Source organism: Argentina silus, assembly GCF_951799395.1.
Source record: "Argentina silus genome assembly, chromosome: 9".
Lineage (NCBI taxonomy): Eukaryota > Metazoa > Chordata > Actinopteri > Argentiniformes > Argentinidae > Argentina > Argentina silus.
In genome coordinates this window covers 14,707,502-14,730,465 of record NC_139663.1, presented here as the reverse complement: position 1 = coordinate 14,730,465, position 22,964 = coordinate 14,707,502, and the positions used below count along the sequence as shown (strand labels likewise).

The following is a 22,964-nucleotide window of genomic DNA, read 5'->3' as shown; positions in this document are numbered from 1 at the left end:
TCTTGATCAGGTGTGTGATCCCAAGTGGTAATACAGTAAAGCAGGTTTCATGGTCTGACAGGTGACAGGTTTTGAGGTCTGACAGATGACAGGTTTTGAGGTCTGACAGGGGACAGGTTTTATGGTCTGACAAATAGGCAGTGAGTTTCTGTTAAAGTGAAACTCACCCTCTCAGCACGGATACTCCTATCCTCTCATCTGTTGAATAAGCACAAACGAAAACCGAAACCAGTTCATTAGACGTATAGAAATTACAACAAAGTAATCCGATAACTATAGGAATTATGACAGTCTGATTATATCATGAAAATACATCTTCAAATATTACTGATACTGTATTATGTTGACACTTTTGCTGCGGGGATAAAGTTATTTGCAGGCTTACCTGACATTCCTTCACTCGGCATCTTCACATACAATAGGTGCAGTTTTGGAAGAAGGAAGTCGATAGTATCAAATAATGGTACGATTGGCATAATCGGCGCGTGCGCATTGCATTCAATGTGAGTCCACATGGTAAATGTGTCCGTGTACAAACTGTACAGTAAACCAGAAATGCGCTTGCACACCTTGAAGTTATAGCAAAGCTACAGTTAACCAGACAGTAGAGAAGGAGGGAAAGAGAGGAGCGAACACAGGTCCTCACCGGAGATTCAGCACGTTGTTGCAGTCGCCGTGGGGAGAACGAGTCGTCTGCTGACATTTCTTTACAGTTTCGTGCGGCAAAGCCAAAGCTATTGACCTCACAGACTTCTCTATCGAGTTTCCTGTCTTGAACTCTAACGGACTACTAACTTCACAGCTCTTGCTGTCATTCCATTACTGATAAATAGTGTCGTGTTGTTGTCGAAACAACACTACATTACCGTGCAACATTATAGTATGGCTGGTAGCACCACCAAGACCGTCCACGATATCTTTCAATCCATGGAGTACGGACCAACGAGTTCCAGCACCGCCACTGCACAGGTACTGTCTATAGGCTACTCAAATCAAATGTCAAAACATTGCACATGACCATGACATACTAGCCCCCATATTACTATTACTATATGACTAGGATTAGAGTAATATTGACATTTGGTTATACACACAGCGTCCAAATATAAATAATAGAATCCTAGCGACAGAGATGGGGCTAATGACATACTAATAATGTTCATTTATTAGTGATACTTTTATATGTCTTCCTCACGTTCTACGGTATGCCTTCGATAATGTGTTCCAAGTGTTCTGACCATGTGAAGTGTATTACTGTAGTTAGATCACAAGGCAAACATGTGATTGACAGACAGTGTACGATGAGGTCTGAGTGAGTCGGGTGTCCCTCGCCGGAGAACAGATCGGTACAGTCTGTCTGGCAAGCACAGCCCTTTCGACAGCTAATCACCAGGTCCAGTGTAAAGTTCAGAGATGTAGCAAGCTGGAGCTGTTTGTTAGTTAAGGTTCCAGAAGAGCATATGCTGGGAGTCGGAACTAGGGAGGAACATCGTGAAAGTCTACTCTGACCTCCCCCTCTCTGTCAATACATGATGTACTCCCTCCAGGGCCAATTCGTTTACAGTTTTTTCTGGATTGGAGGCGTAGTCTCCTTGACCAATCACATGTGAGAGCAGCTAAACTCCGGATTAAGTCCCTTTCTTGTGTATAGTCTAGCCTCTAAACATTTTAATTATTGAGAAGAATGTGTCAAATTGTATTGCCAATCAGTGGTGAATGATAATGGTGGAGTGGATACACACAAAGCATGTACAGTAGATATTCCCCAGAGAGTTATCCAAATGTACTATTATACAGTCTTTGGAAGTCATGGTATGTAGGTAGCCTAGTACTATGCCACAAATAGGCCTATCCCAATGTAACAACACTGTAAAAACTGCAGCGTTAGGCTTAATCATGACGCAAAATGTTTTTATTATTTTCTTTTTAAATGCAACAACAGGTTAGATGCCAAAACAGATGTGTGGGAGGTGGGTCCTAGTCTGGGCTAGATCAGTCAGAGGGGGCCGTCCTCTTGCAGGGGGGTCCGTCTCTGTCCTTTGTCTCCCCCATCGCGGTTCCCCTCCAGCTCCTCTTCCTGGAGGGACCCTGCTGCTGCTGGCCCAGGGTGTGGCTGGAGGAGCTCGGCCTGGCCCCCTCAGCTCCAGGGCTCAGGCGCCGGCTACACTCCCCCACCAGTGAGGGGCTCAGTCTGCCAGGGGTGGAGTATAGAATAGTCATACTCAGTGGAAGGTTGTCAATCTTCGGAACCTTCGTGTTCCTGCTGCCGCTCTGCTCACCATCATCCTCATCACGACAACGTTTTGACGCCGATGGCAACGTTGTAGATGTTTCATACCTTTGGTATGACGTTGTGGCCCTGGCACCCAGTTTAGGGAAGAATATGGAGCTGGTGTGGCGGGCCACTGGCCTCCTAATGAGAGGCATCTCCAGCTCTTCATCATCCCCCTCTTGGTGGAGACAGGGGCTCTGCCTGTCCTGGGGGCCCAGAAATGTGGTCACAGGCCCGGGCAGGGGGCTCTGGCTACCCTGGGGGCACAGATAGGTCGTCCTTGGCTCAGGGAGGGGGATGTATTTACCCTGGGGTACCAGAGTGGAGGTCCTAGGCCCAGGTCGGGGGCTCTGGCCTCGCTCAGACACAGTGTACTGAGAAGCCCTTCTCCGGAAACTTTCCATAATGTCCTGGCGCCATGGAGCAGCATGGCATGCTGCATACTCCAAGCCTTCCGCATCTTCCTCTTCCTCAGCTTCTGGAGGTGGGCTGAGCGGAGAGGGTTTGTAGCAGTAGGGGTACGCAAAGGACACAGGCGGGGGTGAGGAGGAGAGGTCGTAAGTGGGGGAGGGAGAGCGAGAGAGGGACCTCCACTCAGGGTCTACAGTCAGGGGGGTGGGGCCCGTTCGTTGCTCTGAACTGATCCAGTGACTGCAGCTGGGCTCATTGTCCTCCTCCAGGTGCTCGAGTGGGGTAGCATACATCCCATTGTCTTGAAGCCATTTAGGCAGCTGCCAAAGCTTCTTCCTTGCTGGTGGAGGTGCCCAGAACCCGCCGTCAGACTCGCTGACTGTCTCCATCTGAGGCTGGGGCTCGTTTGACATCTCAAACTCAGTAGACCTCTCAAACACTCTCCAGGAGCGAGGAGGAGGTGGCAAAGCGGCGTCCTGAGAGGGCCCCAACTCTCGCTGTGTTGTAGGTCTACTCGTCGATGATGGTTCCAGACCTTCCTGTGGATAGGGGGGCAGTGTGAGTGCTCCCTGAGGCTCAGTACACAGCTCCATCCTTCGCCTGGTTTCAGAGTAAGAAACGTTCTGTTGCCAAGTTTCAGGAAGTGATGCAGTGACTGGAACAGGCTCGAAAGGCAGCTCAACAACATTAAAATACTTCTCAGGAAGCCTCTCGATCTGTTGTTGAGGTTTTTGAGAGAGCTCAAAACCATGTCCAGGAGGCTCCTCAATCTCCACTGGTTCCTCACAGAATGTCTCAATGGACAGTCGTTCAGCCTCCCCTTCGCTGTGTTCAGAGTCAGACGGGGACCCTGGTGAGTAGAGCTCCTCGAGACAGTCCAGGTAGACTGAGTCCAGGTAGACCTCTTCCTCTTCCTCGTCATGGTCCTCCAGAGAGTCACCAAATGGGGAGACTCTGAGGTCTTCCTCCCGAGCCCACGTGGAGGGAGGGAGACCGTTCTCTGGAGCCCACGTGGAGGGAAAGAGACCGTCCCTGTCCGCCCCCTGGGGAGCTAGGGGATACTCTGCCGCTTTCGAGATCCTAGGGGACTGCACGTACCAGGGGACAGAGGAAGGGAGGCTGTCAGGGTTCTCACTGTCCAGGTAGTAGAAAGAGGCTGAAGCACTCAGTCCAAGGACTGTCTTTGTGGAGAGCAGGGCAGAATGAGGGGTTTTCAGCCCTGGCTGTGTCTCTTCTTCTACGGGGGAGGTGGCGTCTGTCGACGTTTCCTGGGTGGTCGTCTGTGCCGTTGGTGCTGCTGATGTGCTGCACCCTGGCTGGTGGTCTTTGGAAGATTCACCAGCATGGTTGTTGTTGCAGATGTGACTCATTTTAAGGTAACACAGGCCATGATATGATTCTAAATCATGGCTCTGTGGCTCAGCCGTGTCAGGTCTGCATTCTGCAAAGGTACAAAATCGTACATCAATTGTGAGTACAGTAGTACTTTATTAATCCCAGAGGGGAAATTCACTTTCAGCAGCAGATATGCATAGATAATGCATATTAGGACAACATGCAGTAATACACAGTAGACATTAAGCAATTAGTATACAAAGTTCTTGCTTTAATTTATGTATTTTTAAGTTTCAATTAAAACTATTAGATTCATAATAGCAAGGCAAAACAGCTTTAGTATCAGGACAGAGACCCCAAATGTATGATCAGGGATTACAAGATTCTAAATGGATTATGTAATAATAGACATTCCAAACTGAAAACATTGTGTCTGTACTTACTTGGGCAAGCCACCCGGTGCAGCCGAATGACGGGGATCATTCTAGTTTTGGAGTTGGGTCCCTCCATCTTTAGTTCTTCTGAATTTAACTTTAAACCTCTCAAGCATGTCAGTCTTGGAAACAGCCAAACATTGAAGTGATGATATCCTTGGCCAAGGTAGAGTTATGATATGCCTTAGTGATGACGTCATAATGGCACCCTGATTATGACATCATAATGTCACCCACACAGCAGCCTCCTGCTCTCAGTGGTGCATTTCCTGTCAGCCTGGCCCTGAAAATGAAGTTTGACACTAAATAGTTGATAGAAATACCAGTCAGTTTTGTCATTGATGAACCATTTCTAAGATATCATAGAGGTCATGTCATATCTGATACAAGCCTATTACGGTTTGGAATCGCGCCGTCGTGCATGTGGCTCAACGACGCGGTTTGCGGTGGAACAGAAATATGTAGTTTTTTTTACGGATTTGTCCAGATTTCACTGAAACAACATATTTTATATCAATTTCACTCCGTTTTAAATTCAATTATAATGTAAATATACTTTTCATGCTTTAAATGATGAGGTGGATAGAGCGTTCAGTTGATTGAATTGAGTTGCTAGCTCCTTACAATAGCTAATTGCAACTGTAACTCACTGGTGAGCTAACTGGCATCAGTTTAGCTAAAATCAAGCTGACAATGTCATTGCTGATCTGAACACAGCCAGCTAGCTAGCTATGGGATTTGCTTAATGTCAAAGAAAAAAAATGTCAAAGAAAACGCCCCTCTTCATTTGTAGAGGTGCCGCGAGTGGAATGTTATATCAAATATATTACCTCAAATATAGAGTGAACTTCGCGAGTGGATTTCTCCAAATCAGTGGCATGGTTAGAAAGCTGATTCAACTTTTCACAGTTATCAGAACTCGATATATGTCTTGGGGCACAAGCGACTGATAATGATGTGGCAAATCATAAATAAACGGGACAAAGAAAACGCAATAGTTGCGGTAGTTAGCTCTAACCGCGCAAACGTGACACAACCGGCTACGCGACAACCCTATAGAAAGGAGCACAGCATGGAGCAAGGCCTATCATTCTCTTCAGTATAGGACTGAACATTCCCTTTCACCATAGATGTGAACAGCTCGCTTTTGTTTTGTCAATGAAATAAGTTAAGCATATTGTATGTGGCGGGGTGGCACTCATCACATTACTGGTTTCAGAAAGTTGTTTCGACAACGCCACTCTCACGTATAGGGGTGAGAGATCCTCTAGTGGGCGCACTATACTTAAGGCTGCGTTCCCTACATACGTCCTGTTCAATTCAATGAACTACAGCAGAGGCAGTGGTATCAGAAAAATAGATATACAAAGTTTATTCAAGTACAATATTAAAAGGCATACAAATGGATATCCTAGTAGCAGCTTCACTAATAATTTACATGTCCATATAAAAAGAGCTTAACAAGAAAAATAATAAACACTTAGGGCAGGGGCGGGGCGTGATTGTGGGCCTGTATAGAATTGGGGCCTTGGCCTAGAATGGCATGTTTTGGTGAGCTCTTAACCTGAAGTGCATGCTATAGCACACGTGCCTTAAATGACACCACACTTGTGTAAAGATTAGATAGACACACTTAATACTGTGTAGCACACACCAAATATCACGGTTATCACACCCACACATTAGGCTATTAGTTAGCGTTCATTTGTCTCACTGCAAACTCACTGAAAATCAACTCATGACAGGTTAGCAAGCTAGACATAGCCGGCGCAGAATCGAAGTTTGGCACCAAACCAATAGCCGCACAGAAAAGGCACTTTGTACAAACAAAACACTGAATGGCCCTACCAAAGAAACTAACATGGGAAAAACAGTGGCAGTCGCTGGACACAACCGAGAGCTGTTGGGTTTAAAACCTGGCTTTTCAACACTCGCCGTCACCAGCAGGTTCAGCGGTCATTGAATACTGTAGCTGCCTCCTGCACTGCTAGTCCTGGACAGACGCTTGCCCGTCAACATGAAGTTGAGCACACTGTTGCTTAGGTCGCTGAGTAGCACTGGGATAATGCCTGAAACATTAGATGGAACGCTCAGCAGCAACAATCGCCTCCTGCACTGGTAGCATAGTACAAGCCCGTTGAATTATCGCAGGGCCTGATAACGGAAGTGGCACGTTTACAGTGGGCTGCCTGAAAGCTCCTGGGTCCTAAAGCTGCCCGGCTACATATACATACACATAAACAAGCAATTACCCCCCCCCCCCCCCCCCCCCCCTTTCCGAATATAAAGTGTAAAGTTCAGAGATGTAGCAAGCTGGAGCTGTTTGTTAGTTAAGGTTCCAGAAGAGCATATGCTGGGAGTCGGAACTAGGGAGGAACATCGTGAAAGTCTACTCTGACCTCCCCCTCTCTGTCAATACTTGATGTACTCCCTCCAGGGCCAATTCGTTTACAGTTTTTTCTGGATTGGAGGTGTAGTCTCCTTGGCCAATCAAATGTGAGAGCAGCTAAACTTGGGATTAAGTCCCTTTCTTATGTATAGTCTAGCCTCTAAACATTTTAATTATTGAGAAGAATGTGTCAAATTGTATTGCCAATCAGTGGTGAATGATAATGGTGGAGTGGATACACACAATCAAAGCATGTACAGTCGATATTCCCCAGAGAGTTATCCAAATGTACTATTATACAGTCTTTGGAAGTCATGGTATGTAGGTAGCCTAGTACTATGCCACAAATAGGCCTATCCCAATGTAACAACACTGTAATAACTGCAGCGTTAGGCTTAATCATGACGCAAAATGTTTTTATTATTTTCTTTTTAAATGCAACAACAGGTTAGATGCCAAAACAGATGTGTGGAAGGCGGGTCCTAGTCTGGGCTAGATCAGTCAGAGGGGGCCGTCCTCTTGCAGGGGGGTCCGTCTCTGTCCTTTGTCTCCCCCATCGCGGTTCCCCTCCAGCTCCTCTTCCTGGAGGGACCCTGCTGCTGCTGGCCCAGGGTGTGGCTGGAGGAGCTCGGCCTGGCCCCCTCAGCTCCAGGGCTCAGGCGCCGGCTACACTCCCCCACCAGTGAGGGGCTCAGTCTGCCAGGGGTGGAGTATAGAATAGTCATACTCAGTGGAAGGTTGTCAATCTTCGGAACCTTCGTGTTCCTGCTGCCGCTCTGCTCACCATCATCCTCATCACGACAACGTTTTGACGCCGATGGCAACGTTGTAGATGTTTCATACCTTTGGTATGACGTTGTGGCCCTGGCACCCAGTTTAGGGAAGAATATGGAGCTGGTGTGGCGGGCCACTGGCCTCCTAATGAGAGGCATCTCCAGCTCTTCATCATCCCCCTCTTGGTGGAGACAGGGGCTCTGCCTGTCCTGGGGGCCCAGAAATGTGGTCACAGGCCCGGGCAGGGGGCTCTGGCTACCCTGGGGGCACAGATAGGTCGTCCTTGGCTCAGGGAGGGGGATGTATTTACCCTGGGGTACCAGAGTGGAGGTCCTAGGCCCAGGTCGGGGGCTCTGGCCTCGCTCAGACACAGTGTACTGAGAAGCCCTTCTCCGGAAACTTTCCATAATGTCCTGGCGCCATGGAGCAGCATGGCATGCTGCATACTCCAAGCCTTCCGCATCTTCCTCTTCCTCAGCTTCTGGAGGTGGGCTGAGCGGAGAGGGTTTGTAGCAGTAGGGGTACGCAAAGGACACAGGCGGGGGTGAGGAGGAGAGGTCGTAAGTGGGGGAGGGAGAGCGAGAGAGGGACCTCCACTCAGGGTCTACAGTCAGGGGGGTGGGGCCCGTTCGTTGCTCTGAACTGATCCAGTGACTGCAGCTGGGCTCATTGTCCTCCTCCAGGTGCTCGAGTGGGGTAGCATACATCCCATTGTCTTGAAGCCATTTAGGCAGCTGCCAAAGCTTCTTCCTTGCTGGTGGAGGTGCCCAGAACCCGCCGTCAGACTCGCTGACTGTCTCCATCTGAGGCTGGGGCTCGTTTGACATCTCAAACTCAGTAGACCTCTCAAACACTCTCCAGGAGCGAGGAGGAGGTGGCAAAGCGGCGTCCTGAGAGGGCCCCAACTCTCGCTGTGTTGTAGGTCTACTCGTCGATGATGGTTCCAGACCTTCCTGTGGATAGGGGGGCAGTGTGAGTGCTCCCTGAGGCTCAGTACACAGCTCCATCCTTCGCCTGGTTTCAGAGTAAGAAACGTTCTGTTGCCAAGTTTCAGGAAGTGATGCAGTGACTGGAACAGGCTCGAAAGGCAGCTCAACAACATTAAAATACTTCTCAGGAAGCCTCTCGATCTGTTGTTGAGGTTTTTGAGAGAGCTCAAAACCATGTCCAGGAGGCTCCTCAATCTCCACTGGTTCCTCACAGAATGTCTCAATGGACAGTCGTTCAGCCTCCCCTTCGCTGTGTTCAGAGTCAGACGGGGACCCTGGTGAGTAGAGCTCCTCGAGACAGTCCAGGTAGACTGAGTCCAGGTAGACCTCTTCCTCTTCCTCGTCATGGTCCTCCAGAGAGTCACCAAATGGGGAGACTCTGAGGTCTTCCTCCCGAGCCCACGTGGAGGGAGGGAGACCGTTCTCTGGAGCCCACGTGGAGGGAAAGAGACCGTCCCTGTCCGCCCCCTGGGGAGCTAGGGGATACTCTGCCGCTTTCGAGATCCTAGGGGACTGCACGTACCAGGGGACAGAGGAAGGGAGGCTGTCAGGGTTCTCACTGTCCAGGTAGTAGAAAGAGGCTGAAGCACTCAGTCCAAGGACTGTCTTTGTGGAGAGCAGGGCAGAATGAGGGGTTTTCAGCCCTGGCTGTGTCTCTTCTTCTACGGGGGAGGTGGCGTCTGTCGACGTTTCCTGGGTGGTCGTCTGTGCCGTTGGTGCTGCTGATGTGCTGCACCCTGGCTGGTGGTCTTTGGAAGATTCACCAGCATGGTTGTTGTTGCAGATGTGACTCATTTTAAGGTAACACAGGCCATGATATGATTCTAAATCATGGCTCTGTGGCTCAGCCGTGTCAGGTCTGCATTCTGCAAAGGTACAAAATCGTACATCAATTGTGAGTACAGTAGTACTTTATTAATCCCAGAGGGGAAATTCACTTTCAGCAGCAGATATGCATAGATAATGCATATTAGGACAACATGCAGTAATACACAGTAGACATTAAGCAATTAGTATACAAAGTTCTTGCTTTAATTTATGTATTTTTAAGTTTCAATTAAAACTATTAGATTCATAATAGCAAGGCAAAACAGCTTTAGTATCAGGACAGAGACCCCAAATGTATGATCAGGGATTACAAGATTCTAAATGGATTATGTAATAATAGACATTCCAAACTGAAAACATTGTGTCTGTACTTACTTGGGCAAGCCACCCGGTGCAGCCGAATGACGGGGATCATTCTAGTTTTGGAGTTGGGTCCCTCCATCTTTAGTTCTGAATTTAACTTTAAACCTCTCAAGCATGTCAGTCTTGGAAACAGCCAAACATTGAAGTGATGATATCCTTGGCCAAGGTAGAGTTATGATATGCCGTAGTGATGACGTCATAATGGCACCCTGATTATGACATCATAATGTCACCCACACAGCAGCCTCCTGCTCTCAGTGGTGCATTTCCTGTCAGCCTGGCCCTGAAAATGAAGTTTGACACTAAATAGTTGATAGAAATACCTGTCTGTTTTGTCATTGATGAACCATTTCTAAGATATCATAGAGGTCATGTCATATCTGATATAAGCCTATTACGGTTTGGAATCGCGCCGTCGTGCATGTGGCTCAACGACGCGGTTTGCGGTGGAACAGAAATATGTTTTTTTTTTTACGAATTTGTCCAGATTTCACTGAAACAACATGTTTTATATCAATTTCACTCCGTTTTAAATTAAATTATAATGTAAATATACTTTTCATGCTTTAAATGATGAGGTGGATAGAGCGTTCAGTTGATTGAATTGAGTTGCTAGCTCCTTACAGTAGCTAGCTAGCTATGGAATTTGCTTAATGTCAGAGAAAAAAAACGCCCGTCATCATTTGTAGAGGTGCCGCGAGTGGAATGCGATATCGTTAGGGGTGAGAGATCCTCTAGTGGGCGCACTATACTTAAGGCTGCGTTCCCTACACACGTCCTGTTCAATTCTACAGCAGAGGCAGTGGTATCAGAAAAATAGATATACAAAGTTTATTCAAGTACAATATTAAAAGGCATACAAATGGATATCCTAGTAGCAGCTTCACTAATAATTTACATGTCCATATAAAAAGAGCTTAACAAGAAGCAGGTTATACATAGACATGAACAAGCAATTATTCCCCCCCCCTCTCTCATACACACTCTCTCTGTCTCTCTATCTTTCTCACACACTCACTATCTGTGTCTGTCGTTCCAGGCATGGCTGGAGCATCACTCTCGTGCTCTTGGCCTGTTTGTCGATGGGAAGTTTGTCCGTCCAGCGGACAGACAGACACGCAGTGTAGCTGACTCAACAGGTAACAGAACTCTAGCCACAGAGGGGAAAGATCCCCTCTGTCTTTATTCATCTCACCCCCTCTCTCTCCTCTTCTCACCCATCTCCTTCTCACCCTCTCTCTCTTCTCTCCTCTCTCTCTCTCCCTCTGTGTGTCTCGTCCTCTCAGCTAACTCTGATGCTTTCCAGTATTAACTGTTCACTTCATTACGCTCTTTCTCTCCATCCCTCCCTCCATCCTTCTCTCTCTAGGTGGTAGTGTGTGTAGCACTGTGTGTGCGATGGAGGAGGATGTGTCTCTATCAGCGTCCTCTGGAACCAGCGGCTTCAAAGCCTGGAGTGGACTAACCTGCCACCACAGAGCCAAGATCCTCCTCAAGTATACACTACACACTACACACTACACACTAACACTAACACTAACCTGCCACCACAGAGCCAAGATTCTCCTCAGGTATACACTACACACTAACACTAACCTGCCACCACAGAGCCAAGATCCTCCTCAAGTACACACTACACACTACACACTAACACTAACCTGCCAACACAGAGTCAAGATCCTACTCAAGTACACGTTACACACTACACACTAACACTAACCTGCCAACACAGAGCCAAGATCCTACTCAAGTACACACTACACACTAACACTAACCTGCCACCACAGAGCCAAGATCCTACTCAAGTACACACTACACACTACACACTAACACTAACTTGCCACCACAGAGCCAAGATCCTACTCAAGTACACACTACACACTACTGCTGAGGGCTCAGTGAGATACACTCTACAGGCTAACACTACACACTACTACTAACTTGCCACCACAGAGCCAAGATTTTACTCAGATTACGCACTACTTACTACACACTAATACTACTGTTAAGGGCTCACTGTGATACACACTACTGCAGAGGATTCACTGAGATACACTGCCGGAGTAGCGCTACTGCTGATACACACTACACACTACTTCTCAATGGTTCACTCATTTAAACACTTCACTTCTGAGAAGGGTTGTAGTCTAGTGAGATGTACACTAAAGCTAAGGGCTCATTGAGGTGTGTGTGTGTGTGTGTGTGTGTGTGTGTGTGTGTGTGTGTGTGTGTGTGTGTGTGTGTGTGTGTGTGTGTGTGTGTGTGTGTGTGTGTGTGTGTGTGTGTGTGTGTGTGTGTGTGTGTGTGTGTGTGTGTGTGTGTGTGTGTGTGTGTGTGTGGTCAGGTTGGTGAGTGGACTGCAGAGACATGTCCAGTGTCTGTCAGAGCTGTGTGACGTGTCCCAGTCTCCCAGTTCCCCCTCAGCCCTGGTCAGACTGGTCCAGTACTACGCTAGCTGGGCTCAGCTCAGAGACACACTCATTCCTGACTGGACCCCACTGGGTAAGTGTGTGTGTGCGCGCGTGCATGTGTGTCAGCGGTTGTGTGGGTGGGTGTCGGCATTTGTGTGTGTGTGTGTGTGTTAATAATCTGCATGTGTATTTCTTTCAGGTGTGGTTGCAGTGGTTGTCTCAGATGACTGCTCTCTCTACTCACTCATGCTGAAAGTCTTACCTGCACTGGCCATGGGTATGTTTCTCTACATACACACACACACAGACATGCACACACACACACCAAGGAGAGAGAGAGAGAGAGAGAGAACATAGATAAAGATAAACCAAGTATCGATAGAGATCTTAACAACATGACCAAAGGTTTATTTCCAAGTGTGGTTTCAACATTAGCCAAGGACTGTCAGAGCAAATCCAGGACAGACCCTGTTTTATCTCTCACAGATTGTTTTTTCACAAAACTTTATTGAAAGTCACTTTTATTTTCTACAGCACGGGACCCTGTCACATTTGTATATAGACATTTAAATGATATAGAAATTAATTTTTCCTCAGAAAAACATAATTAAATGTGACATTCCATCACAACAGCACATTCTATTGTCACACATTCACGACATTCTTGTTTCCCAGGCAACGCAGTGGTGGTGATCCCTGGCATGGGGACAGCTGCTCCTGCTCTCCTATTGGCACAGCTGTTTGTAGAGGCGGGACTTCCTGCTGGGGTGCTGAACGTGGTGACAGGAAGTGATGTCACGGTGGGGGCCAGAGTGGCCCAGGACCCCAGCATCAGCTACGTCACCTACAGTGGCAACAAGAAGGTGGGTGTTCTGGAGAGGAGACAGAGTGGCTGGGGTCATTGATTTTGGCTCACTCTTCTGTCTGAGGAGAATCTGCAAGTGTGTCATGCAAAACTGGACTAAACGTAGGTTGCATTTGATTGTATTTGTGGGTTTTATTTAGCTGGTTAACCTTAAGTTGTATGTGAGTTGAAGCTAAATCATATTCCTTAAAACACTGGATTGGTCGACTCATTGGTACAATCACACTACTTTTTTCAATCTTATAAAAGAAACGTTCCAAGGATTGGAACTTGTTTTTTTTGCATGGTAGCTTGAAATTACAAATAGATTTGAGTCAGACGTGAGTTGAAGCTAAAAGTTTGTTGAATCTGACCTGACTTCAGATAATTATTCTCTCTCTCGCTCTCGCTCTCTCTCTCTCTCTCTCTCTCTCTCTCTCTCTCTCTCTCTCTCTCTCAGGATGGAGAGATTCTGTGTGAAGCCACAGCAGGTATGGGAGTGCCCGTCTCTCTCTCTCCCTCCCTGGGCGCCACCTGTCCCTTCATCATCTTTGAGTCTGCAGACCTGGACAGCGCTGTGGATGGAGTGATAGAAATAGCTTTCAAGAAGAAGAAGGAGGTGAGACAACTCGCATTTCATCAGTTGGTTGATTTTCACACCTGTGTTTTATGAAAGAATTATGTCTGAATAATCTGTTGTAGGGCAGATCCATACAGGATGCAATTCCCTGCATGACCACAGGTGGACACTGTTGTATCATGTAACACACACACATAAACACACACACGCACGCACACATATATACACACACACATACACGCACTAGAAACGAGCCATTAAAATAAATGTAGAATGTTGCATGGTGAAGCCCAATTCATACACTTTTAACCCTAACTCAACTGACCTCAACTGAACTGACCTCACTATGAGACACACCAATCTCACTTTCTCTCACTTGTGTACTCCCTCCCCCCCCCCACCCCTCAGGTCCAGTGGGTGCTGTGTGTGCAGGAGCCCGTGCTGGACAGTGTCGTGGCCCGTCTGAAGGTCCGTATAGCTGGGATGAAGTGTGTTCCTCTGCTGAGCCAATCAGACCGGGGGCTGGTGGACGCTGCAGTGCAGGAGGCCCAGCAGCAGGGGGCAACAGTGAGTCTTTACTGAACCATAGTGTACCCCATAGTCCACACTGTGTGTGTGTGTGTGTGTGTGTGTCTGTGTGTGTGTGTGTGTGTGTGTGTGTGTGTGTGTGTGTGTGTGTGTGTGTGTGTATGTGTGTGTGTGTGTGTGTGTGTGTGTGTGTGTGTGTGTGTGTGTGTGTTTTTCTGTGTCTGTGTATGTGGGAGATCTATTCTACATGACAGAGTATCATGCCTGTTCTGTACACTATACATTTCTATCAGAGCCTATAACATGCACACTCTTTAGAACCTCTGTATCTTGATATGTAAGAGTATTATCGACTATTTTCTCTTTATACTTACAGTATGTCATTAGAATGTTCTATAGAAGTTACATTGTTTATTATCAAATGTACAGTATCACAGTGAATAAGTTTAATAATAATAAGTTCCAGTCCAGCATTGATATTGCACAATAGAGTCACACAAGGGACACTGGGGTCAGTGTTTAAGCTTGTCAATGTCTTAATACTCTTGTGTTTGTGGTCCTCAGCCAGCTGAGCAATTGCAGTTGAATAAGTTCCAGTGTAGCATTGTTAGTTAGTTAGTTAGTTAGTTAGTTAGTTAGTTTAGGTCAGTGTGTAAGCTAGTCACTCTGTGCCCTAACACCCATGTATCCCCCTCCCCCCGCCAGCTGATCCAGTCGTGCCCCGTGCCCCCCTCTGGTGCCCTCTACCCCCCCACGGTGCTGTGTGGCGTGGCCCCCTCCTGCCCCTGCGTGGTCACCCCAGCCCCCGGACCCCTGCTGCCCCTCCTCTCCTTCAGGAGCCACGGGGAGGGGGTCACTCTGGGGAACCACAGCCCCCACGGACAGGCTGCCTCCCTCTGGACTGAAGACCTCACCCTAGCCCTGGAGGCTGCCAAGAGGTATGGAAGACACAGACATACACGCACACACACACACACACACACGCACGCATGCACACACACTCACTCACTCACTCACTGTCTCACAAACACACTCTGTGTCACAAACACACACACACACTTACTGTCACAAACACACACACACACACAGACACACACACACACACACACTCACTGTCACACACAGCACAGCCCTTTCATCAGTCTGTGGTCATGAAGGAAAGGAGACCATGACAACAACTGTATTTGAGTCTTGAGGCAAAGGGCTAGGGCTAGGGATAGCTGTTGGGGCTAGGGTTAGCTGTTGGGGCTAGGGATAGCTGTTGGGGCTAGGGTTAGCTGTTGGGGCTAGGGATAGCTGTTGGGGCTAGGGATAGCTGTTGGGGCTAGGGATTGGGATAGCTGTTGGGGCTAGGGATAGCTGTTGGGGCTAGGGATTGGGATAGCTGTTGGGGCTAGGGATAGCTGTTGGAGCTAGGGATTGGGATAGCTGTTGGGGCTAGGGATTGGGATAGCTGTTGGGGCTAGGGTTAGCTGTTGGAGCTAGGGATAGCTGTTGGAGCTAGGGATAGCTGTTGGGGCTAGGGATAGCTGTTGGGGCTAGGGATAGCTGTTGGAGCTAGGGATAGCTGTTGGAGCTAGGGATAGCTGTTGGGGCTAGGGTTAGCTGTTGGAGCTAGGGATAGCTGTTGGAGCTAGGGATAGCTGTTGGAGCTAGGGATAGCTGTTGGAGCTAGGGATTGGGATAGCTGTTGGGGCTAGGGATAGCTGTTGCGGCTTGGGCTAGGGATAGCTGTTGGGGCTTGGGCTAGGGATAGCTGTTGCGGCTTGGGCCAGGCTGTTGGGGCTAGGGATTGGGATAGCTGTTGGGGCTAGGGATAGCTGTTGGGGCTAGGGATAGCTGTTGGGGCTAGGGATAGCTGTTGCGGCTTGGGCCAGGCTGTTGGGGCTAGGCGCGTCCCAAGGATCCCGTTTAGCATCTAGCTCACCTGTCTCAACCCTCTCTGTCCCTGTCCCAGCCTGTGTGTAGGGTCTGTGTGCGTGAACTCCCACTCCGTGGCCGACCCCGCCCTGCCTATGTCTGGGCACAAGGACAGCGGCTCCTGCACCGACGGAGGGAAGGAGGTAAGGAGAGGAACACTCATTGGCTGTCCTCTGTCGTCACCACATGTATCTCTGTCTCTGATTGGCTACAGATTGGCTACGAACAGACGGCTCCGGGATTGGCTAGGCCATAGCAATAGAGTTCTAATGCTGTGGTATATCTTCAATGGCAGTTGTCTCCTAAATCCTTACTCCTCTTTTACTCCTCTGTTCCAGGGCCTGTTCCAGTACATGCGCCCCTCCTCCTCTTCCTCTCCTCCTCTCCCTCGCTCATCCCCTGCTTCGGTAGATTACGCCAAGTTTGGGACGGCGGCAGCCCCTGCCATCATTCCTGAGGGATATGACCCATCCAGGTGTGTGTGTGTGTGTGTGTTTGTGTTTGTGTTTAGTAATAATGTAATAAAGTTTATAACTTATAGTTTATAATTTATAATAATAATAATATAATATTTTTTAATAATAATATAAAGTTTTCATTTCTGCTTCTGTATTGAGATATTCATTCAGTATTTTTCTATGGAATATAACACCCTTATCCTAACTCTAATTTTCTCTCGCTCCCTCCTTCCCTCCCTCCCTCCCTCCCTCCCTCCCTCCCTCTGTCTCAGTGTCCCTCGTTCCTACCTCCAGTTCGTGGGGGGTAAGCCATGTAAGTCTGAGTCTGGCAGCAGTGTGTCAGTCGTGGCCCCAGGGGGCGCTGTACTGGCCCACTGTCCTGACGGAGGGAGGAAGGACGTCCGCAACGCAGTGGAGGCAGCCACTAAAGTCCAGCCTGGGTGAGCTCAGCTCCTGGCTGTCCCTGAATCCCAAATCAACCCCTAGACCCTTGACCCTTGACCCTTGACCCTAGCCCCTTTGCACTAGTTCTACCTTGTCCTCTGATTAGCCATCTAGCCTTTCTGCATTTTACACATGGTCACAATACACTGTGCAATAGATGGAAGCACCCACACGATACAACAATAACAATGTAACGCACATAGATACAAAGTGTGATTAAAATATGTGAATGAAATACCTGTGACGAAAGAACGACTGTTGATTGAAGTCCTCCATCTTGTCTGTCAGCTGGATGAAGAAGAGCCCGTCTGCACGCGCTCAGTCGCTCTACGCCCTGGCTGGGGGCCTGGAGAAGAAGAGGCAGGACATGGCCGCGTCACTCCACTCCCAGACTGGCCTCTCATTGGAGGAGGCTGACCAGGAGGTGGAGCTCAGCATCGGCCGGCTGTGCGATTGGGCGGCCCGCTGCGACAAGGAAAGAGGAGAATCCCTGGTGAGACTTTAGCCTCGTCTGAAACCCACGCAGGTGTCCAGAAACGTGGGTTCGGGTGTGATCAAAAGATGAGGTCCGACCACCCGAGTGTTTGAATGATTCAATACAATGCGAGCACAAGGGGAGAGGTACAGCATACAGCTGTGTAAAAAGGATCTCTGAGGAGAAACGCCGGTCAGAGGTTCTAAACTGAACTACAAGCAGTGGAAAAGTAGCAGAGACAGCAAATCTAATGACCTCGCTCACCCCCCCCCCTCTTGCTCTGTTTTATCATATGGGCAGCAGGTGCCCCCCCCCCCCCCCAGGCTAGGGGCTGTTCCCGATTGACGATGATCAACTTTTATTTATTTATCCTTTGTTCATTCAGGGGGAGACCCTTTGAGACCAAACCTTCTCATTGGGAGTCAAATGTACTACAGCTGAAGTGTCCCTTCTCTCTCTCCGTAGCCCGTCCCCCAGACAGGCTCCGCCCTCTCCATCCCTGAGGCGTTGGGAGTGGTGGGCATCGTTCTCCCTGACTCCAGGCCCCTCCTCTCGCTGGTGTCCCTGCTCGGAGCTGCCGTCGCCATGGGAAACGCTGTTGTCATGGTGCCCAGTGAGAAGTACCCGCTTCCTGCGCTTGAATTTATCCAGGTGTGTTTTTGTTTGTCATTCTGCAGGACACTTTGCTGTGTGTGTGTGTGTGTGTGTGTGTGTGTGTGTGTGTGTGTGTGTGTGTGGTCCTAAATACCTCCTCTCTCTCCTTCAAGGTGCTCCAGTCTTCAGACCTTCCAGGAGGCGTGGTCAACATCATTACAGGAGGCAAAGATCAGCTGACCCAGGCCCTAGCCAATCACAGCGTGATCAAGGCCATATGGTACTGGGGCAGTCTGGAGGTAGGTTTGAGCCTCACTCACACACTCACACACACACACACACACACACACTACTAACAAACTTATTATACACACACACACATTCAATCTCTAACCATGACCATCACGTAAAACATATGCAAACTTGCCCTCCTTCTGTCCCCTGCGTACACACACACACACACACACACACTCACACTCACACTCACACACACTCACTCACTCACACACACACACACATTATGTCCTCCTTAGCACTGAATTGTCTTGTAGTTCTGAGTGTAACCCCCCCCTCCTCCTCCTCTCCCCCTCCCTCCCTCTCTCAGGGTTGCCAGTACCTCCAGCACACGTGTGCCAGCCCTCTGAAGACCCTGTGGCTGCACAGCCAGGAGAAGGATGGAGGGATGGACGGAGCGAGAGACTGGACACACCCTCATCCCTCGCTTCTGGAGGAGATGTGGAGGCAGGCCGTCCAGTGGAAGAGTGTCTGGATCCCCACCGCCTAGAGAGAGGGAGGAAGGAAGGGTGGGGTAGAGAGAGAGAGAGAGGGGGAGAGGAGAGAGACAGAGAGAGAGAGAAAGAGAGAGATTAAATATATTAAAAGGTTTATATGTGATGGAGGGATGGTAGAGTTTTCCAGGATTATGCCTTTTCACATTCTGTGAAAGATCTTACATAATGCACTTCACCGAGAGGAAGAGAGAGACAGACAAGACAGACAGGGAATTTTTGCGGGATTGAAAAAAAAAATAGAATACTTCCGCTTTTGTGAAGTTCACACGAAGTTCACACGAACAGTATTTCTCAATTCTAGTCCTTGGGAGAAACTGCGTGTGTAGGTTGTTGTTCCAGACTAGTGCTAACACACTTGACCCCAAGTAAGTAATCACTAAGGGCTGAATCCTGACATGAGATCTCTGTGCGCAACTCAGACTTTCACGTAGTTCACACGTTGAAGTCAACAAGAGATTTGCGCCGAACATTGAGTTACACTTACAGATTTAGGATTTGGCCCTTAGTGATTACTTAACTAGAAGCCTTGAAGGAAATGACGGTTACTTTACAACAAGAAGCTTTGAAGGATATGACGGTTGCTTTACAACAAGAAGCTTTATAGAAGGATATGAAGGTTGTGTATCCTCACATCACAGCGGACTGGAGGCCAAACATTTAATGGTAATAATGGTAATAACTCCAAGTACATGGAGAGATGTTATAAGCTGTCATAACCTGTAATGATCACTGACTACCTCTGGCACGCCTATGCCTGGTCATAGCGCTCCTATGCATGGTCATGGTTTTCCTATGCCTGGTCATAGCACTCCTATGCCTGGTCATGGTTTTCCTATGCCTGGTCATAGCGCTCCTATGGCTGGTCATAGTGTTCTTATGCCTGATCATAGTGTTCTTATGCCTGGTCATAGCGCTCCTATGCGTGGTCATAGCACTCCTATGCCTGGTCATAGTGTCCTTATGCCTGGTCATAGTGTTCTTATGCCTGGTCATAGCGCTCCTATGCGTGGTCATAGTGTTCTTATGCCTGGTCATAGCTCTGGTGCGGATGCTCTACAGGGAATCAGCCTTTGACAACATACAATAATGCAACCTCATACTTTGCCTTATGTCTTATCAACGGTAGATGAATTAACTAGAAAATTAAAGCAGGACTTTCTGTATTGGGGAAGTTTAATGAAGTTGTACTGACATAGTTTATTAATACTGTATGATTTGATTCTGTAGTGTTGACGTTCCTGTTGTTGAATGTTGAATTATGCCAGATTCTGTTTCAGAACGAGTGTAGTCTTCACATTGACTGTATGTCTTAAATTCTATATTCTCCTACTCCAGATTATGATGTAGTTCTATATGTGCAAAAGCAACAATAAAAAGATGATCACCTTAAGAAATATCAAAGAAATTAGAGTGTATTTATTACTCATTTCCCATCCAGAGTTAGAGTTGCATACTTGTGACACACAGTCTCAGTTCCTGTTTGTCTTTTTTCCTCCTTCCCTTTTTCCTTTTTTTCCATAACTGGTCTCAGCCTGTCAGCGCCCACTCACCACTGCTCAAGGCTGTTTCCGTGGTCACGAGACCCCGCCTTCCACCATTGCCTTGGTGATAAGAGAACGCCTTGGAACTCTAGAATGCTGAGTCACAATCACACAGCAGAATGTTGGTTGAGGCAAAGCCTGAGTCTGTCAGCTGCCAGGAACTAACAGGAAACATTATGATTCATGACAGGGCACAAAAACACGCTCAGGGAGACAGGAGAGAACAGACAAAACTGCTGTAGCAAACTGCTGAGTCACTTCACAGAAATTGAACTGATATTATGTTCTACTGTTGACACTACACTAGCAACCCTGAGAGGGAATTCACTCATACTGTACATCTATAACGAGTCTCATAGATATTGATATAATAAAATAAAAATGCTATAAAACATTTTAAAACTTGTTTTCTTCCTTTCTCTAGCATTGTGGCTGCTGATGGCACTCATTCTTCTAGAAGGTTTTACTTACGATGACTGATGTATAGTTGATTCACTTAGACAAATTGTACTTACTGTAAGTCGCTTTGGATAAAAGCTCTGCTAAATGACTTCAATGTAAACATGTAAAGCTCAAACGTAAGGGTTATTACAGTATGAGGGAGAGAAAGTGAGGTGGAACTGCCAGAAACACAAAGTCATTCCTCACATATACTGAGTGTAACGGTGAACAGTTTCACTGCCATAATATATTTACAACCACCTCTGTTTATAACTTAGTCACAGGACAGCCTAACACACACACAACTGTGACTACAGCAACACAGGTCTCTCGGGTTAAACATTTACTAAAATAAAAGAACAACATTCTTCAAATGATGCAATTTTCATGCAATATTGTCCCTTCTGTAAAAGCTACTGGTTGGTAACCTACTAAATCAAGGCAACCTTGTGAGGGAATTGACTCACATCTAGAATGAACCTCTTATAACCGCTGAAAGGGACATGGAAGTTGTAATAATTGAGTGACTCTCTCTTCTGGGATTGTCACCTGGCTGGTCCAGGTGGCAGGTTAAGAAACACATTCTCAGCGTTTTACAGATATATTGTATGCACTGTATGCAAGAGAAAGAGAGAGACAAAAGGACACACACACACACACACACACACACACACACACACACACACAATGTATGCACACCTACATTTACATGGGGTAAATAACCCTCTCAGGTAAGAAAGTGCTATGTCAGGATATATATTGCCCCTTCACACAATTCATCATGACACTTGTCTTCCCTGTTCCTATGTCTGCACATCATTCAAATGAGTCTGAATGACCACCAGACAAAGCGTGATAAGCCATGAGAATGCTCAAGTAAATCAGACCTGAACTAAAGGTAACCTTTTGTAGAGAAACCAGTTATGAAAGTTATTGTGTGATGTGCATATTAATCTCTAGCCTTCATTACAGACGTCCATAATGTGCCCTGGCCTCCTGGCCTTTCAGCACTGGGAGCACCAAACAGGGCCGAAACAGAACTGTTTATTCTTCAACTCTTACAAAATGGCTGTGGTATTGTATGCAAGGTGGAACCGTAATTTTCTGTTGGATGAGATTAGATTACATTGTACTTTGTTATCTGCTTGCGCAGACATTTGTGAAAAAGGTACATCGTAAAAAGCACAATGACACATTAACATACAAAAAAACATGTACAAAAAAATCACCTAAATACATAAGGACATTGCACACATCCACATTACAATCAAATTCGTCAAGTCAAGCTTTATACTGGTCAATTATTCCACATTCACATTGCACAATCCATTAAATCATCTCCTGGTCAGTTAGTCCATGAGACCCCCCCCCCCCACACACACACACACACACACACAAACAAACATTATATAGCCAGATCAAATACAATAAATAAATAGCCTCCTCTATCAAGTCCAAACGGTTGTTGTCTATCCATTGCACTGTCCCTTGTTTGTTTATTGAGGGCACCTTGGTTGAGCAGCTTGGCTGAGTGTGGGATAAAGGAGACCATACCCCTTTTGAAGCAAGTATTCTCTCTTTCAATTACATAAACGTGTTCTAGAGTTTTTTCCTTTTCTACATTCATGGATTAGACAGATACATAACTGTTTAAAGAGACCGTATATTACTGCATCTGACCAGAAGATGACCTCATTCTTGATCTCAGATATGTTGCAACGCTGTGTATTGAGCAACAACAGTTTACACCTCTGGAAGAGGCTTGTCAGCAGTTATTATAATGCAGGAGTCATGTGAACATGTATTGAGTTGTTGCCCCAGAACGTCTGACCAAAGGTCAGTGACTGTAACTTAAATTAGAACATTCATCACTTAACAGTATCCTTGCTGATTGATTGATGAATTGTCTTGAGGTGAATACAAGTTGTTCTGTTCTATGTCACGGTTGATTGTGAATGGTAAAATGTGTCATATTAAACAGACCCTGAATGTCGTCTACTGTATTTGTAGACCTTAGTTACCTTATAGAATAGCGGCTACAATATGCTACTTCATATTTAGTAATGTGGGACAATGTCTTAATAAAAGCTTTATCAAATAATATGCTTTTTTATATGGACACATGTTGCTAAAGCTCATTCC

General features: G+C 47.1%; 2 protein-coding genes across 2 annotated transcripts in view; one reads left to right on the top strand and one right to left on the bottom strand.

The window, feature by feature from the left end:
• Window positions 1–754, bottom strand: part of baxb (BCL2 associated X, apoptosis regulator b) — a 5,919-nt gene extending 5,165 nt beyond the window's left edge. Inside the window, exons 1-3 of the mRNA XM_083676524.1 lie at window positions 647–754; window positions 386–407; window positions 168–198 (exon numbers count right to left, since the gene is read on the bottom strand). Of these exons, the coding sequence (XP_083532650.1) occupies window positions 168–198; window positions 386–407; window positions 647–703 (110 nt within the window). The 5' untranslated portion in view covers window positions 704–754. The remainder of the gene's footprint in view (window positions 1–167; window positions 199–385; window positions 408–646) is intronic.
• A 99-nt stretch (window positions 755–853) lies between these two features.
• Window positions 854–19,103, top strand: aldh16a1 (aldehyde dehydrogenase 16 family, member A1). The gene is made up of 16 exons (XM_083676292.1): window positions 854–969; window positions 10,835–10,934; window positions 11,165–11,291; window positions 12,140–12,297; window positions 12,406–12,483; window positions 12,882–13,069; window positions 13,511–13,669; window positions 14,039–14,197; window positions 14,864–15,096; window positions 16,116–16,221; window positions 16,417–16,553; window positions 16,809–16,976; window positions 17,269–17,473; window positions 17,921–18,106; window positions 18,223–18,348; window positions 18,654–19,103. The coding sequence occupies exons 1-16, from the start codon at window positions 883–885 to the stop codon at window positions 18,831–18,833; spliced, it is 2,397 nt and encodes a 798-aa protein (XP_083532418.1). The 5' UTR covers window positions 854–882; the 3' UTR covers window positions 18,834–19,103.
• Window positions 19,104–22,964: the final 3,861 nt, after the last annotated feature.

Excerpts from the sequence above, each read along its gene's own strand:
- aldh16a1 (XM_083676292.1), top strand. The coding sequence starts at position 883 with ATGGCTGGTAGCACCACCAAGACCGTCCACGATATCTTTCAATCCATG. Across the intron at positions 16,222-16,416 it reads GCACCGACGGAGGGAAGGAG|GGCCTGTTCCAGTACATGCG; the intron begins GTAAGGAGAGGA and ends CCTCTGTTCCAG. Across the intron at positions 18,349-18,653 it reads GGTACTGGGGCAGTCTGGAG|GGTTGCCAGTACCTCCAGCA; the intron begins GTAGGTTTGAGC and ends TCCCTCTCTCAG.